Source organism: Poecilia reticulata, chromosome 10 (assembly GCF_904066995.2).
Source record: "Poecilia reticulata chromosome 10, P_reticulata-male-v2, whole genome shotgun sequence".
NCBI lineage: Eukaryota > Metazoa > Chordata > Actinopteri > Cyprinodontiformes > Poeciliidae > Poecilia > Poecilia reticulata.
In genome coordinates this window covers 25,666,080-25,683,008 of record NC_088839.1, presented here as the reverse complement: position 1 = coordinate 25,683,008, position 16,929 = coordinate 25,666,080, and the positions used below count along the sequence as shown (strand labels likewise).

Below are 16,929 nucleotides of genomic sequence, written 5' to 3'. Positions count from 1 at the left end.
ACCAAGAGTACATAATAATAAAAATGATAGTAATATAAATACTATAATATAAAAAATAGTATAGTACCAAAAAACATGACATACAATATAGTCACATTTTTCTGAAAATTAGTTATCACATTAATTCCCATTACTTTTTTCATAATTCACATTATATATATATATATATATATATATATATATATATATATATATATATAGAAACGAAAAGTGAAACGAAAAGTGAGCTACAATGCAATGCTTTAACTGTTATCCAATCTTTTATTTTTAATTTTTGCTTATTTATTTAAATCAAAATTGCATATTATTTAGCATATTATATCCGTTTTGAAATAAACTTCAGTGACTGCTGTCCATGAAATAAATTCACATGGAACCACATTAGGAAAAGTTCGGCCCATATTTTGTTTAATGGTTTTTCCGTAAATTGGTCAGAGTGAGGCCTCTCCTTCAACCGTCTTTGATGTCCACGTCCCCGCGGTGTCCGAGTCCAACCGGCTGCGATGTGTTGCGCGCCCCTGGTGTAGAAAAAAAAAAAACAGAGAAGGAAAACTTCATAGAAATGGCGGAGAGTGCTACGACGCTCAAAGGCTTGAGAGCCCAGATGGGTAAGCGAAAATAAAACATTAGCTTGTTGTTGTTAGACCTGTTTGTGCCGTTCGTCGTGGTAATGAGTTTATGATGTTTCCAGACAGCCGCGGCCGTTTACCGGGCTGTTTGAGCGGCAAGCTTTCCTGGCTAGTAAACGTTAGCTCTCAGTTCGGTCACCTGCTTACAATGGACGCAGACAAATCTGCAACTTCTCCACCTAAAGCTAAACGTTGGTTTGACATAAACACCCGTCTGGTTGACGTTATTAACTTTATAAAAGCTAAACTAGCTACTTTGTAAAAGTTCCTGTAATTAATGTTAGCCACCGATGCAACTTGATGTTTGTAGTTTGAAGCCGGATGACACATAACGACAGAATAGCAGTATTAGCTTATGACTCTCTGTTTTTACTTTGTTTTATAAATTAATTGGTTGTTGCGCTATTTATGTTAGATAACAACGTGCCATGGATTTACTGACACATAAGAATTACAGACGAAGCTAGCTAACTGCTTGTAAATACCAAACTATCTTATCTATTTCTTCCTTTATAAATTCTGTCAATAGTAAATAATTGTTCATTTCAGTTCATTTTTAAAATTTTAGCAAGTTGAGTGGCTCAGTGCCAGGTCCTACTGCTACAAACCAGTAGGCACATGGTAAATCAGCAGTTTAGCAGCTTCCTGCTTTAAAGTGCTTTATGCTGCATGATTCCCCTCCTTCATGCTCCTGTAATGCTGGTCAGTTGTGTCTGTTTTGTTGGCATATGGCATAACCCCCTCCACTCATAAGGGTGGATAACATCAACAATGGCTGACCTGAATTTCAGTAAAAAGCTGGAGAATCAGTCTCTGATTGGAGAGTTTAAATGTAGAGCTGTTTTTTTTTTTTTTTTAAATAACTGCTCTACATTAAAAATTAGTTCAAATCTGTTTTAATGATGTCTGACCTGCTGATTCTGGGTTGTTTCTCCCCAATAACTAGCAGGTTAGTTGATAGAGAAATAGAGATACCATCTATTTGGTATCTCTATACCAAAAAGATGGTATAGATCAGTGTTTCTCAACCTTTTTATTACCACGGACCGGTCAAGACTTGGAAAATTTTGCTGCGGGATGGGGGGAGTAAACAGTCAGATAAGGCTTCTGCATATTGGTGTTCCCACTAAATCCTGAATATGCCCAATTTGGGTTATCTTGGCCCTTTTATCGCAGCCTGTGGGATTTTCCCTGAGTGGGAACGAGAATACGACCTGCTGAGGTAACCAATCAGAAAGCGCGGTGACATATCGCGCAACTGAGAGTCCAGTGGATATCAGAGATGATATGTGGAAATGTTTATTATTAAATCTAAAGGTCATTATTATGTTTATTTAGTTAAAAATGTTAACTATGAAAAAACACAGTCACCTCAAAATCATAGTGCTGCAAATAGAGCGGCTGCTCCCGTCGTCTTTTATCCAACGCCTTTTCTTTTTGTTACGTCTTTTATCTCTTAAAATGACTCCACAAACTATCACTATTGTTTCTACATCATCGTGTTTTGTTATTCTAAATTCCCACTATGTTGGGAGTTTTATGGATTATCCTCTGGAATCGCGATGTTCGTGACTGGAATCGGTTCGTGTTGCTCCTGCCCGGATCGAACCTGTTGTACTTTTAACAGCTCTGTGGTCACAGATGTTTGGAGAATCGGCCGACAATTCTTAAATCTTGCCGTCTAAACCAGACTTAAGACTCACAAGCTCTACTCATCTCCTCTCCACCACTACCCAAACGTCCAGAAATGTCTGGATTTTTTAGATTTGGTGCATGTTATAAATGCAACAAAAGGTTAATATTTTTCAGTGTTGGGCCTCAGATCACTAATCGGAGCCAAACAAGAAGAAAATAATCGATTATGGTCTTTGTCTGATCAATTGATGTGTTGCTATTTATTTGAGATCATGCTTTTCTTTGTGCTCTGATCTACTGATGATGGATTTTTAAGTTTTCTCTGGACTGTAGGGATGCAGCAAAAATGAACATTTTAATATTGCTGCTATAGCCGATAACCAATATTTACTGATATACATATTTCACAAACTTTTAGACACCTGAAAAAACACAACCACACCGCTGACATCACGGCTGCTTCAGTTAAACTTCCCATAATCTTTTGCTGCATCACCATCTTTGTCATGTAATGAACAAACACTACTTGACCAACCTCCTCCACTTCCCCTCCAGAAACAAACAGCATCAAGATGTTCACTAATATCGGCCAATACTGATGTGTTAGTGTCATTATATTGTGCATCTCCAGTCAGATTTATCAGCCAGCTGACTTCCTTAATTTAGGGAGATCCTTGATCGGCAGATAGTTGCACGTGAAGCCGATCTTGTCTACCTCAACAAGAAAATCAGCCACTGTCCTCTTCTGCTCTGCTGTGAGGGAGGCTTGACTGACAGACTGGTCCACTAGGCCATGTCTTACCTTTGCAGTTTGCATTTTAGACAAAAAAAAAAAATGGTATAGACCAATATCGGAATCGGCAGGGTGGCTTTTTAAAGGTCGTAATCGGCGATTGGCCAGAAAACTGCAATTGGTGCACCCCAAATCTATAATAAAATGTGTTTAAGATTGTTTGAAAGAGGTAGTAAATTGTAGAGTAACATAAAACAAAGATAATCCCAACGATTGCATCAAATCATACATACCTGATCTTTTTATATTTATTTTATTATCCTCAAAAAATGCATCAAAGCATATGCTGTTTGATGCATTTATTGCCTGAAAATGGTGAGAGTTCAAATGTTTTGTGCATTTTATCAATTATATCTATATTTAATTAAAAGAATCAGGCTTTTCAGGACATGAATTGCCACTCAGGGAAGAATTGTCCAGTTCAGTCGGATCGTTGCATGTCTGTTTCTCTATATTTATTTTTCCCTAGTGTGACTGTGTCGTTGATCTTACTTTGGGTTTGGTCTCATGGTCAGAAACCTGCTTTGTTAAGCAAAAGAATCCCTGCATTTTTTGGATGCGGATCCATGTGGGTAGACTGAAGCAGCAGTCTCTATCAGTGCTTTTCATCGCTGCTTTTCTGAGCTCTTGGATGTTTACTGCGTTTGCATCTGTGGGCATGAATGCTCAGCTTGTTATGGCTGCAGCAGCAATCGGGCTCGTGTGTTCGAGCGATTTTTAGGGTATGAGGGAGTTCTCTGCATACCCAATTTGGGTGTAGGCACGTTTTTTTACTCCTGGCTTCAAGTGGACCGCATTTAGAGCTGATCTTCCTGTTTCCCCCTTCACTTTTCCAGTCAGTATTTTCTATCTGGAATTTGCGTCCACCCATTTCTGTGGTTTTATGAAAATGTCCTCTGAGTTTAGAGTTGCGTGCCGGAATTCTGGCTTTGTGAGGAATTAAAAAACGAGTCGTTTGATTGACCTTCAGTCAGACTAGAGGACTGTCAGTGATAAAATAATGTAAGGAATCCGACTCGTGGGCATTGTCTCTTCCACAAGAATGTGAGGAAGGAGAAGATTTACCCTGCAGTTTGAAGGAAATCGCACAGCTGCATGTGAAAATACAAGCTTACACAGACAATAAATGAATAGACCAAAAGCAGAAAATCTCAGTTTCTACTTTTAGTTGTTTTTTAATTGACGTTTGAGTCATGTTTTTATTTTCCTACTTATATTTTTGATTATTTAAGTTTATAGCCTAGGCTAGATCAGTGCATGTACCTATATGAACACACACAAGAATTTGAATTGCAAACTAAGTCAGTTTGTTTGTATATCATCACTAAAGTAATATAAGGTTATGTGGCAATGATGATTTTATATTTATTTTGCCCTTCAATATCTCTTTAACTGTTTATACTATTTCTCTTTAATTTTCATGTAACAAATCTGGATGCACAGACCACTAATATGTGACTCAGTTTAGTTTAACTGATTTAATATCTTGATAAATGTCGCTGTATACATCTAAATATTGTTTTACTATTTTTTTCCTTGTATGAATATTTATTACAAGAGTTCATGGACTTTGCTGCTGTATTTCACTGTACCTAAAGAGATATTTATCTAAAATATTATTTATGTAAAAAAAAAAAAAAAATCCTCCATTATTTGTTCCACATTGGAAAACATTCAGTGGATCAGAAACGCAAAATAAAACCATTTAATTCAATTTCAATACAAGTTTAAAAAAGAAAATCTTAGGAGCTACCAAAAATAAAACTGAAGAAACTATGCATTAATAAATATTAAAAATAGGTCCTATATGGAAAGGTGCATTTAATTCAGTTGCACTGCACAGACTGTCTTTTTTATATATATAGTTTGTTAATAAAACAGGATATATGAAGGAAAATGGAGATCTGCGCGAAGAACAGCAGGAATGTAAACAGATAATCTATTTGTTAGGAACAGCTACTGGTAGCGAAGATCTGCAGTTTTGCCCCTTTGTGCATTTAGGAGATATCTTGGACATAAATCTCAGACAGATGGGAAAGTTGAAGTATGCAGTCATATTATAATATGAGTCCTGATAAGTCATTTTTCAAATAGTTTTGTTTTTCTGCAGGGTTCCAGGTTGACAACATTTATGCTGGCTCCTTTGAAAAACAAAAAATGGATTCTGCTCTTTTACAAAGAAGTACATGGAAAGAAAAGTTAGAAATTGTGTTGATTAAGCAGGATACCTGAATAAAAATGATAAATGCATCTGTAAGAAAAAGAGGTGAACCTGGAGGAGAGAACGCTATCAAACTGTGATGTGTCATCACTTCCTTCTTATACTGCAAATAGCCGAGGCTTACAGTTGCATAAACAGGCCTTGGTAATCCTATAGCAGATTTTGTGTGTGTGTGTGTGTGTGAGTGAGTGTGTGTGTGAGTTAGCTTTTATCTGCAGTGTCATCTGACCTGAGATCCTGAAGGTGACAACATTAGAGATGGTTGGTTGTTTGAGATTTTATTTCTGGTGCTGCAGAAGAATATTTTAGTTATTTTAGATATAATTGAGGATATATGTTAACAGATCTCACATGCTTATACCAGGTTTCATGACACTCCACTTCTGTTAAAATCAAAAAAAGAAATCGGGTTGCCCTCCTGACCTGGGTAGAAACCTGACCCCTCTCCTCCCCTCCTCTCTCTGTGGGTCACCTGACCTTGAGATGGTTGTGTGCATGCAAATTACCCCAAACCTTGAAAAAGGAAATATCCAGCTTAGCAACTCGCCATCGCACTCAGAGCAAACCCAGGAAACGGTGAAATAAAATACTTATAAATGTTCCTCATTTGCCGTTTGGCCCTAAATAATTGATGATGATCAATATTTTAGGTACATTTTCAATGCTGGCCAATGGTTTCAAAATACCACAGCACTCTGGGCCAGATTGTGATCAGTTCTGGTTGGGTCTAACGTTTAAAGGCCAATTTTAAGAAGTTTTGCTCGAATGGAATAATGTCAAACTATTGTTGTGGAGGCCCATGTTAATGTGCTTTAAAGAGAAATAAAAAAGATTGTAATTCAAAGGGTTTTTAAGAAAGGCAGGGAAATATGGCTGGAAAACATATCACCATGTAAGCATTTTATATCAGCCCGTATCAATAATTATCGATTAGCTTTTTGTTTTACACATCCAAAATACTGCCAAACTAGTGATGTCAGCTTTCCTCTTTTAGCCACAGTTTCTTTTTGAGATGTTTTCTTTTTCTTATTTACTTTTTAAGCAGTTTTGGGGCAAAATCTCAAACCTGCTCCAACGTACTCAGGCGTACTGCGAGCACTCTGTGAGCAGTTTAGATTTTATACTCAAGCATATTTCTACATTTCTAGTGACAAATTCCCTAATTTTCCATTACCCAAACGAATACTAGCTAGTTTGTAACTGTTGAACTAGTTGGGCTCCCAGCTCTGTTGAAAACAAAATGTGTGCTCATTTATTACAAGAATATACAATCGGAGAATATAATTTCCTTCTTTTGGGCAAATAAAATGTTTGACAATGAAATGTCTGGAGTTCTGAGATACAATAAATGACGTTAAATTTAAGAGCAAACTGCTCGAAAAGGTGGATTTTTTTTTTTCTAATCCAAGCTGGAACGGTAAAATAGTTATTTCCTTCAAATATAACAACAGCTCTCTAATTGAGATACTTTCAGCCCTACTGAGCAAAAAATGGATTGGATTGTTGTTCTAAAGTTTCGTCTGTTGACGGTGGTTTTTAAATGCTAAATATATGGTCTAACATGCAGGAAAAATATACACATATATTTTTAAACGTCGCCTGCAGGTATTTTGGTCTGCATATTCATCCTGTGACGACGCGTAGTTGAACAAAAGTGTGTCCACTTAAAGTTCTAAATACCACAAGGTCCACCCTTATATTTAGCAGTTCAGACACTTCCTGAGCAACGAGCAATTTAGCTGCAACTTGCTGCAGGGCACAATATGGAGCACAGCTGAAAAACAAGCAAAACAAAACAAACCGGCTCGTCTGACTTTTGAATTTTTCATACATGGATTCACTCGGTGTCTGATTGAGGCTATTAAAATACTACTGTTGATGTTGTTACAGTTGACTCAGACTATTGTAATACAAACTGGCTTGTTTCCTGTTTTGTATGTTTTCTGCTTTTTTTTTTTTTTATGTCCGGGCTGCAGAGTTGAGCGGCTGGGTCATCATTTGCCCCCTGGTGGTCTTTATTGCCCGCTTTATGAAGCCCTTTGGCTCAGTGCAGTTCTGACTTTAATCAATCAGTGTCTGGTCTGCTCCACCATCTTTTATGACCCAAAGTTGCTAAAAATGCAAACATTAATAGACGGCACCTTATTCCTTATTCCTAAGGCAAACGGAGCTGAGATCAGTTACATTATTCAGTTATATACGATAATCGGATAAGAACTGTAAACTAAATTTGAATCATAGACCAGCATCATTTTGCTCAGCAGAGAGAATATTCTGCCTGGTTACAGCCGTTGGTCGGCATGGAAACCAGCCTCCAGAGAGGTCAGCTTCCAGAATGTGCTTGAGATGTTTTAAAGAGTTGGCATTTTGTCTTATCATCAGTAGATGTATGTAAATGTGTGCAGATCTCCATAGTGATGGCGCTAAGAGGGAGCTCCTCTCATTGACTCTCTTCATTTCTATGAGCACACCTGGCTCTCTCCAGTTCGCTTAGGAAACGCTCTCCTCCGCCTCCTTAAAGCTTTTTTTATTCTTAAATGACAGATGCGTCCCTGGAGAGCTGTGTGCATCTTATTCTAAGATGTTTGTCATATTTGCAACCATCCTACATGTTGAGATTGTTGAAACTCGCGATTTGAGTCAAATCATGAAAAGATTCATGTCCGCCTCACAAAGTTCTGCACACTTTGATATTTACATATGCTGTTGTTATGCTTAAATAGTCTGGATTGTCAGAGTTAACGGCTGTCCTTCCTGTCAGCTTTTACTTCCCTCTATGAGGCAGTTTACTGAACTCGAAAGTCTAACATTTAGAGAAAAAAAATATAACTGTATTTGACACATCTCTTTGTCCATGGACCATCTTTTTGAGTCCTTTCTTGCCTCAGAGAGGTTGAGAAGCGTTTCAGTCTTCCTAAGCTGCTCAGAATATTACCTAGCAACAATTACCGTGTCTTTTTTTGTCTCCTTGAATGACAGATTGCATTATGTTTTAGCAGCATACCTGTAGCTTTTTGCAAATGCAAATATATCCCATTAATTGTAAAGTTATTTGTGGTTTTTGTGTTTTAGTGTAATTAGGTCAACTTGAGTATCAATAAAATGTTGATTGATGCAGTGCAGCCCAAATTTGTAACCAGATACCGACTGTTGGTTCACTCACAACTGGAGCAGAAGAGAGAGGATATGATATGTCTGTAAAAGACTTGAACCCAGAGGTGTTGATGACATTTACAGGTTTACATAAACAAATTTGAATATCATGAGAAAATTCTTTTTTTCAGAAAATGAAACTCATACATTATTTAGATTTACGTCTTTATTTCTCCAAATTTCTAATTTTAGAAAATTAGAATATCGTCAGAAAGTTAAATATTTTCACGCCCTAATAACTCAATTGATTCAAAACACCTGTAAAGGTTTTCTGATCTCAGTCTGAGCCAGAAAGCTACACAATCATTGGGAAAACAGCTGAACAGCTTTTTACTGCTGAGAAGTTTCATGGAGATGCTGATTCCATTTTTCAGCTGGACTTGGTACCGACCCACACTGCCAAAGGTACCAAAACCTGGTCCAATGACCGCTATAAAATCAATCTGAGCTTCCATTACACTTCAGCAGAACCACAGACTGATTGCCTCCATGCCATGCCGCATTAATGCAGTAATTTAAAAGAAGTCCTTTAAAAGCCACATGAATGCATAGATGCTATGTTTGAAATCCCAAACAGGTTTTATTCAAGATGTTCAGTTTTAAAACTTTACATCCTTGGGTTAGCAATACATTTTTAAATATTTCCTGATAGAATTTTTATCTGATAACATATCATTTATTTTTTCAGATGTTTTGTTTTTTTTAAACAAACTGATCTTATTGAAAGATAACAGTTCAGGCGAGGGTTTTTTTTCAAGGGAAAGAAAAAAAACATTCTTACTGAAGGAGACGTGTTGCTGTGTAATTAAAATGCAATCTTAAAAACACAGAGCATTTCTGGGTTCCTACTTTCTCCAGAAATTAAATTTGCCAAACATTTTCTGCACTGACAATTGATGTCATATATCATAATTTCATTTTCAAAAATGTTCACTTTGAAGTTCGAGTACACAGAGATTAAATGTAGACCATGACATGTGGGGCCACGGGCAAATATTTATACTTTCTGTCAATATTATTGATAAAAGATGTGACCTTAGGAAGTCAAACGTCATGTGACCTTTCATCTGCCAGGTTTTGAGTATTAATGTCCTGACCTTCTAGCAAATGCTCTGATGGATGTTACTGTGGTAGGAATATTTTATTTAACTGGTTCTAGTTTTGTCCTGAAACGGCATGAGTAACTTTTAATACCCAACATTGGAGGTTTATTATTTGCATTTAAACTCATGTTCTGGACAGATGCATACTGTACTTTCTGGGTGTCTTTTAGGGAATCGTATCCGCTGTGGTATTATTCCCTGAAGTTTATCTGCTCATGTCTGCACTGCGCTTGTTGTAGGGTTTGGATTTCCTCTCAGTTCTGCTCCGTCATCTGGAAGGGAGTTGATTTCCATGCAGACGGGCGGATATATCATGTTACTCTGTAGTGTGAGAAACCATGATTAGTGTTTGTGTGTGTTCAAGATGATTTGGTTACCACACAACAACAAGTAAACTTCATAAAAGCAGAACGTGTAGCATTGTGTAACTTATTCCTTTTATTCACTTGTGATTATTTTTACTGTTTCTGCAAATTATGTTTGAATGTTTTGCTTTATCAAAACATGATAGTCCTTTTAAGAACTTTAATATTTTAATGAATAAAATATTTTTGCTGAAGGCTCACTTTCTATATTTTAGCTCCAACCATGCTCTCTTAACTTTTAGGAAGCATGGTTTCAGTCAGTTTTCCCCTCTGCCAGGATGCAAATTCTGATTTTAACTTAGCAACGTTTCGTGAGCGGACCACACATAACCATATGATGCAAATAATATCCAGATTTTAGAGCATGGGTGTAATTTGTTTAAGTCAATGGAAGTCATAAATTAAGTTTTTCCACTTGTTTAACAGACAACTAATAATGTTTATCTTATAGTACTCTTTGTCGACCATATTCAGATTTGAGTTGACGTTTTATGGCTTTTGCAGTTTTATGTATCAAAGGTACTAGTTTTTTATTCACTCAGTAAGCATGCAGGGGTTTTCTCTCTTTGCTGTGTTCAGCTGTTAAACATAACTGAAGTAGATTTTTCTCATTTTGCCACATTACAGCCAACAGTTTTAATGTATTTGACGTACTAGACCAACAGAAAGTGGCGCATATTTGTGAAATGGCGAGTCAATGGTTTTCATTGAACCATTGACTCGCCATGAACATGGTAAGATCCAAACCACTCCATTGTGTCTCTGGCTGCAAGTTGAGTAGATATTATTGGTAAATCTTGGAATTGCGATAAATGCTCGTTCCTCACTCTTCCTGGTTCATGATACCAACAGTCTGGATGTTAAATTGAAATGGAAATGTGAGTTCAAGACGTTTGGCCAACAGTTGGCGCAATCCAACGAGTCCTTTGTGGTATTGATTTGCACACAGTTTGATTGGAATGATGACTCCCGGTGCAACAGAACCCCGTCTACCTCGTCTTTGATCTGTCCTGTACTTGATTTGTGCCAAACTTCAAACTGGACCAATCTTTTCCCCTTTATTTCATAATTATTTGCCACTTTATGTTTCTCCAACTCATAAAATGCGACTCAAAGTTCAAAGACCAAGTTTTCTAACACTTCTTGTACTTTATAAAATACACCTTGGTGCTTTAAATAAACAGAAATAAGAAGAAATGCTTGTTTGCTAAAGTTTGGGTTTTATATATCATTACTATATGTTCAACTGAGGTCACTGCTTTTGAAAAATGTCAAAAGAATTTCATATTTGGTTTTAGTGTAGGCGAGAGCCTTTCAGGACAGATTTGAAAGTGTCAGTCAATGCTGCGAGAATCACAGGCCTGCTGGTCGTTTTGCTCTGTCAGCAGTTCTGTAGTGCTGAATGCACTGCAACCAGAGGAAAAGAAGCTCCTGATTGATTCCAGGGCTCATAAAAAAATAATCACGTCCTCACCGTTTCCTTCCCTTGCGACCTTTGGGTTCTCAGTGCAGCAGAGAACAATGATGGTGGTAGTAGAAAGTTGTGCTCAGTCAGTACAAGACTAAGCACAACTTTTAAAGGATTGATTTAAGACATTTTCTAATATAGAGGTGGAAAAGAGAGGGAAGGTATGGGTGATTATTCCAAATCGCTCAATAAATATTTTGTAGCGGAGAAAAGCATGTCATTCTTACATGCTAAAATACGCCAGACTAAATAATATCACAATATTTTGAGCTACTATTGTGTTTTTTAAGTAACTATATGGTTATGAATGCATGACACACATTTATATTATCATTTGAAATATAGACTTCTGCAAGATGTTAATTTGCACACAGTAACTGCATTTAATCATATTTCCAAATTTACTGATACTTATTGATTTTCTTGTGATAAAAAACAATGGAGAAAATAGCAAAATTACATTTCCAATCATACTGTCAGTTTTTTTTTATTTGCCATCAATAAGGGAAATTTATCAGAACAATGTTGAATCAAAAGTCTTAATTTTTCATAAGTTCCCACCTCTACCTCATACTACTCTGTATGTAGGATTATGCAGTTTATTCATTCATAATGTGTGTGTAGTTTGATCTGTAAGTCCTGGATGTCTTTGTTTCCCCTCATAGCTGCGGCTGCACAGGCACAAGCCGAGGAGCGGCGTAGCTTAGCAGGGAACAGTCCAGGACCTTCAGCCGTCTCCCCGTCCAAACCTCAGGGCTGTAAGCCAGGTACATGACACCACACACTGACACAGATACAATCAAAGCTCTATCACAGCTTTTATCTTCCATAACGTTAACCAGTGCAACACGATCCACCTCCACCATCCTCCTAGTGTGGCTTAAAGGAGGTTAGTCATCATCTTATTACTGTAACAGTTGCCAAAGCTCATTAATGACAGTCACATGCACACATCTGCTTGCACCATACAAAGCCTTCGTAGCACTCTGCTTCTGTGTAATTCCCTTGCAAGTTGTCTGGGTTGCTGTGCATGGTTTTTAGTTTTTAACCTGCTTTATACCTTCATGTCTTCAGTTATTGACGGCGCCGCACTTAGAGTAGACGACCGGCTGCGAGTGGCGAAAGAGAGGCGAGAGGAGGCAGAGAAACAACAGGGTAAGAGAAGAATATGGCTTACTTTATTTGACGATCAACTGCTTAATAAAAGCACAGCATGCAGTGATTAATCAAGAATGTGTGGCACTGCTAGTTATAGCCTCGATGCCAAATGGCTTTTCAGTATAGAGATTATGCCACACCCATACATGAAGGACTACAGATTAAGTGTCTGGGTTTCAGTGGCACACTTTAACAATCCTTAAATGTTGTCAGCTTTACGGGAGTCCCAGATCATGGAGCGGGAGCGCAAAGCTAAGCTGCAAGTGGAACGCCAGCTGGAGGAACGTCAGAAAAAGCTCGAGGAACAGCGGAAGAAGGAGGAACAGAAACGATTGGCTGTGGAGGAGAAGAGGAAGCAGAAGCAGGAAGAGGAAAAGGTAAAAAGTTCTAAGTTGTTTTCTTATATCACATGAGATATAAGAAGGCCCGAGAGCCAAATCTGACCCACCAAAGCTCTTTATGTGGCTCTCTAGACTCCAAATTACATCAGTAAATGCCTCAGGTTTTCAAAATTCACACAAGATCAACAGATCCCCACATTGTTTCTAATTTTACTGCAATTTTTTCTCTCAAAATTGATCAAAAACAAAGTGACTGCTGCCTGAGCCTTACTTGGTGTTATAGTTCGTGATTGATGCAGACAGTAATAAAAAGTCACATTTAACATCATGCATTAGTGCAAATATTGCAAAAATTCCTTCCAAATATTTCTAAATTAGCCCGTGACTTTTATTGCAAAAAATACAAAAGGAGGACAGGATTTTGATCAGTGTGAAAAATATTCTATATTATTAATAAATAGATGTTTGTTTCAGCATTCAACAAGTGTTTCTTAAAATTAAATATTTTAACAGTTTAATGGGTTTTATCAATACATTCTGGCACAACCGAAGTTATCATCTTAAATTGATCATCTTAGATTTTCTTAAGAGCTAATTTTAAAACAATTAGATTGTGGTTTATTTGTTCCAGCTCTTGTGCAGTGAAGGACATCGATATATTTCCACTCTTGGAGGCTGAAAACAATGACTTGTGTTTTCTTCTGCTCTGTCCTCGTCGTCCTTCAGGAGCACTACGAGGCAGTCATGAGGCGAACACTAGAACGCAGTCAGCGAGTCGAGCAGAGACAGAAGAGGTGGTCTTGGGGAGGATTGTCCGGAGACCAAGATGGACGAGCAGGTACAGGAACTTTGTGTTATGCTGATTAAGCTTTAGGGGTTTTTTGTTTGTTTGAAACATAGTGAACTTTTCAAAACAAGACTTCAAGTTCATAAACATCAGTAGACACAGCATGTTACGTTTGCTTAATATGGATTAAAAATGATTTACAAAAAAATTGCACCATGTTCTTTGTTCCTTGCAAAACTCTTCATACTCTTGAACTTTTCCATGTTTTTTATTTACAACTACAAACTTCAAAGTATTTTAGTTTGATTTTATATGATAGACCAAATTAAAGTAGCGCATAACTGGAAAGTGGGGGGTAAATATGTGGTTCTCAAAACAAATACAAATCCTTAAAGTTTGGTGTGCATTTGTAGTCTGCCCCCTTTATTCTGATACCTCTAAATTAAATGCAGTGAATCCACATTGCCTTTATAATTTTGCGTAGTTTAATCTCAATATAAAAACAGCTGATCTGTGAAGGCCTCTGAGGTTTGTTAGAGAAAATTAGTGATGGAATAGCTTCATAAACATCAAGGATTATAGCAGACAAGTCAGAGAGAAAGCTGTGGAGAGGTTTAAACAATTTTTAAGTTATAAAACAACAGCCTGAGTTAAAACTGACTGTACACTCTTCAATCCATCATCTGAAAATGAGGGAGAGTTTTGTCCAAATGGCGACTTTGGAGCTGAAGTAGAAGATGCGCCCCACAAATATGGTCTTTATGTAAGACCGGCTTGAGAAAAGCCTCAAGTCCAGTTTGTCAAAAACCATGAATAGAAAACTCCAATCATGTGGCATAAGCTACTCTGACTAGATGAGATTAAAATTTAACTTTACATTCATGTGGAAAGTGGATTGGATGTTCACCTTCAAGCAGCTCCAGGACCCAAGGATTATTTTCCTTCCACATCTGAGTTTTATGCTACTTTTTGTTTGCGTGTCTAAAAAGTTCTCAGTAACATGCATAAAAGTTTGACAAAATGTGCAAATATTCAACTGGTATGATTAGTTTTAAAACCCACTGTAAGACACTTGTTATTCAGATTAGTAGCTAAACTTTGTCATTTTTGTAACTGGGAGAATTAACCACAGCTGCATAACTTTCAGGTGTCGTGTACTGTGTGTTATGAATATCGTTCTGTTCTTCGTGTGAAGGATGTGTCCCGTCCTCGTGTTTTTGCTCCACTCAGAGCGCTGTGTTTTCCCACAGGAGATTCTGACGCCAGCATCTCTTCTCCAGTAGCTATAGTTGTCTCCTCTCCCTCGCCAGAAAAGCCACCAAGGAGTGGACAAGGTTTTGTTTGTTAATTTGTTTACCTTTGTGCAGCATGGACTTTCACTGGCACCACAAATGGCTTGTTTACCATCTGTCCTTTCCACCGTCACATGTTGTCCCATCTACTCCTTGCCCGGCACTAACTGGCACTTTTCACTAACAGTTTTTTGTTTTTCTGAGGCATTCATCCAGAGTTCACTAGGTTTGGTTTTTACGTGTGGCTTTCTCACTCTCACTGTTGCGCAGGTTTGGTCAAAATATTGCATTTACTCCTGTTTCTGCTATTTCTAAGAAAATTAACAGCAAGTAGACATATGGAAAAGCAGTAGTGCTCTACCACATACTGCACATTTATTAACGCAAAGTCATTTTACGCTGCAAGCTTTGCAAAGAAATGCTTGGACTGCTTTAAATACTAACTTATTTGCACAACTACCATCAAATCAGGGTGTTTATGCTAATCATGTGTATCTGGAAAAACTAGAAAAAGTTCAGCATTTTGTCACTCATTTCATTGAGTGCAACTTGTACAACATATAGGTCTGTCAGACATGGATTGAATTATTTCAAGCCTTTAATGCTTATAATTTTGATGATTATGGCTTACTGATCACAATTCAATGTCTCAGAAAACTACATTATTGTAAAATGAATGAATATTTTTATGAATGCCCAAACAGGCGCTGGACATAAACTGTTTTATTTAATAACTTCAATAAAATAAGTGGGGATTACAACCAGAATGAGTGTAAATAGATTCTGTTTGAATAGGAAAGGTGATCATCTGTTGCATACTCTTTAATTAATCAACAATATCAAATTATCAAAAGAAAAGAAAAAACACATTTAAAATTATTTATGCACCTTGGTACAAAGTGATTCGTTTATTAGAATAGTGAAGAATCTCATTGATCCACACATTTTACAGCTGCTGGACAGCATGTTAAAAAGTACAATAAGTATGTTATGCATTTCTTCAGAAACCCAAACTCAGAAACAGGCTGTTTATTTCCCTTGTCTAGTACAATAGATCCAAACGGGACTATTGATTCCAGTGATTGCTTTAGGTAATTTTGCCCGGCCCTACAGCTGTGCACATCCAGGTGACACGGCCACTTGGCATTGAAACCTTTCAAACGAAAATCAACAAAGTACCACTATTGAAGTACCACTATTGTCTGTTGTTAATGCTGTCTGGTTAGGGTTGGCTAAACCCAACATCTGTTGTCTGCTGACTACAAACTGGCTTGTTCATGTTCTGGGTTTATATTGCATTAGCTGAATGTTGCATAAATAGCTCATATACCTGGAAGTAAACCTGATTGTTTTCTCTTAAAGGAGTTAGATAGTAGTAGAGCCTGGTAGTCCCTTGCCTGCACCTGAAGTCTCTTCCCTATTGGCTGCCCTCCTGTAAATCCCTCCTCCCTTGTCTGTTCTTCCTCCCTGCTTTTAGCTGACAAGCGCTCCACATCCACAACTAACCTGAAACAGCCGCCCGAGGCTGGCATCAGCAAACGTTTATCCTCCTCCTCTGCCACCCTCGGTAAATCACCTGACAAAAGTAAGTCCTTCCTCTCCCTCCTCCTCCTCCTCAGATTGCTTTCCAGTGCTCTGACCCATACAGTGAAATCCTCTTAATGTTTTTTAGAATAAAGATGCAGAAACTGTGTGATTAACGAGGTTTCTTCCAGCCTCTCCCTGTGTCGGTACTAATTGTCTGATAAATTGAGTGTTTAGAATCTGGTGCAGTTATTTCACATCAGCTCTTTGTCATGTGGATCCATAAAACTACTGCCTGTCTTTACTATTTGTGTCTTTTAATATACTTTTTATGAGTTTTAGTCACCAAAGTTGGGGTCTTTTTACTCCTTTTCTTTTTGGTTGAAATTAGTCATTGCCATTATGTCCATGTGGAAACATGTTTAATTTCAAAACTGCCTGTTAGTTCAATGGTGTTTAT

General features: G+C 37.5%; 1 protein-coding gene across 16 annotated transcripts in view; it reads left to right on the top strand.

The window, feature by feature from the left end:
• The first annotated feature begins 448 nt into the window (after positions 1 to 448).
• Positions 449 to 16,929, top strand: part of map7d3 (MAP7 domain containing 3) — a 34,991-nt gene continuing 18,510 nt past the window's right edge. For 8 of the 16 annotated variants that reach the window (XM_008420703.3, XM_008420702.3, XM_008420699.3 and 5 more), the window contains exons 1-7: positions 450 to 608; positions 12,033 to 12,134; positions 12,442 to 12,522; positions 12,739 to 12,902; positions 13,593 to 13,704; positions 14,904 to 14,987; positions 16,423 to 16,530. In XM_008420703.3, coding sequence (XP_008418925.1) covers positions 464 to 608; positions 12,033 to 12,134; positions 12,442 to 12,522; positions 12,739 to 12,902; positions 13,593 to 13,704; positions 14,904 to 14,987; positions 16,423 to 16,530 — 796 coding nt within the window. In that variant the 5' untranslated portion in view covers positions 450 to 463. Of the gene's footprint in view, positions 609 to 12,032; positions 12,135 to 12,441; positions 12,523 to 12,738; positions 12,903 to 13,592; positions 13,705 to 14,903; positions 14,988 to 16,422; positions 16,531 to 16,929 lie in introns of all 16 variants that reach the window. The other 8 variants (XM_081611757.1, XM_008420701.3, XM_008420695.3 and 5 more) reach the window with 4 other exon arrangements.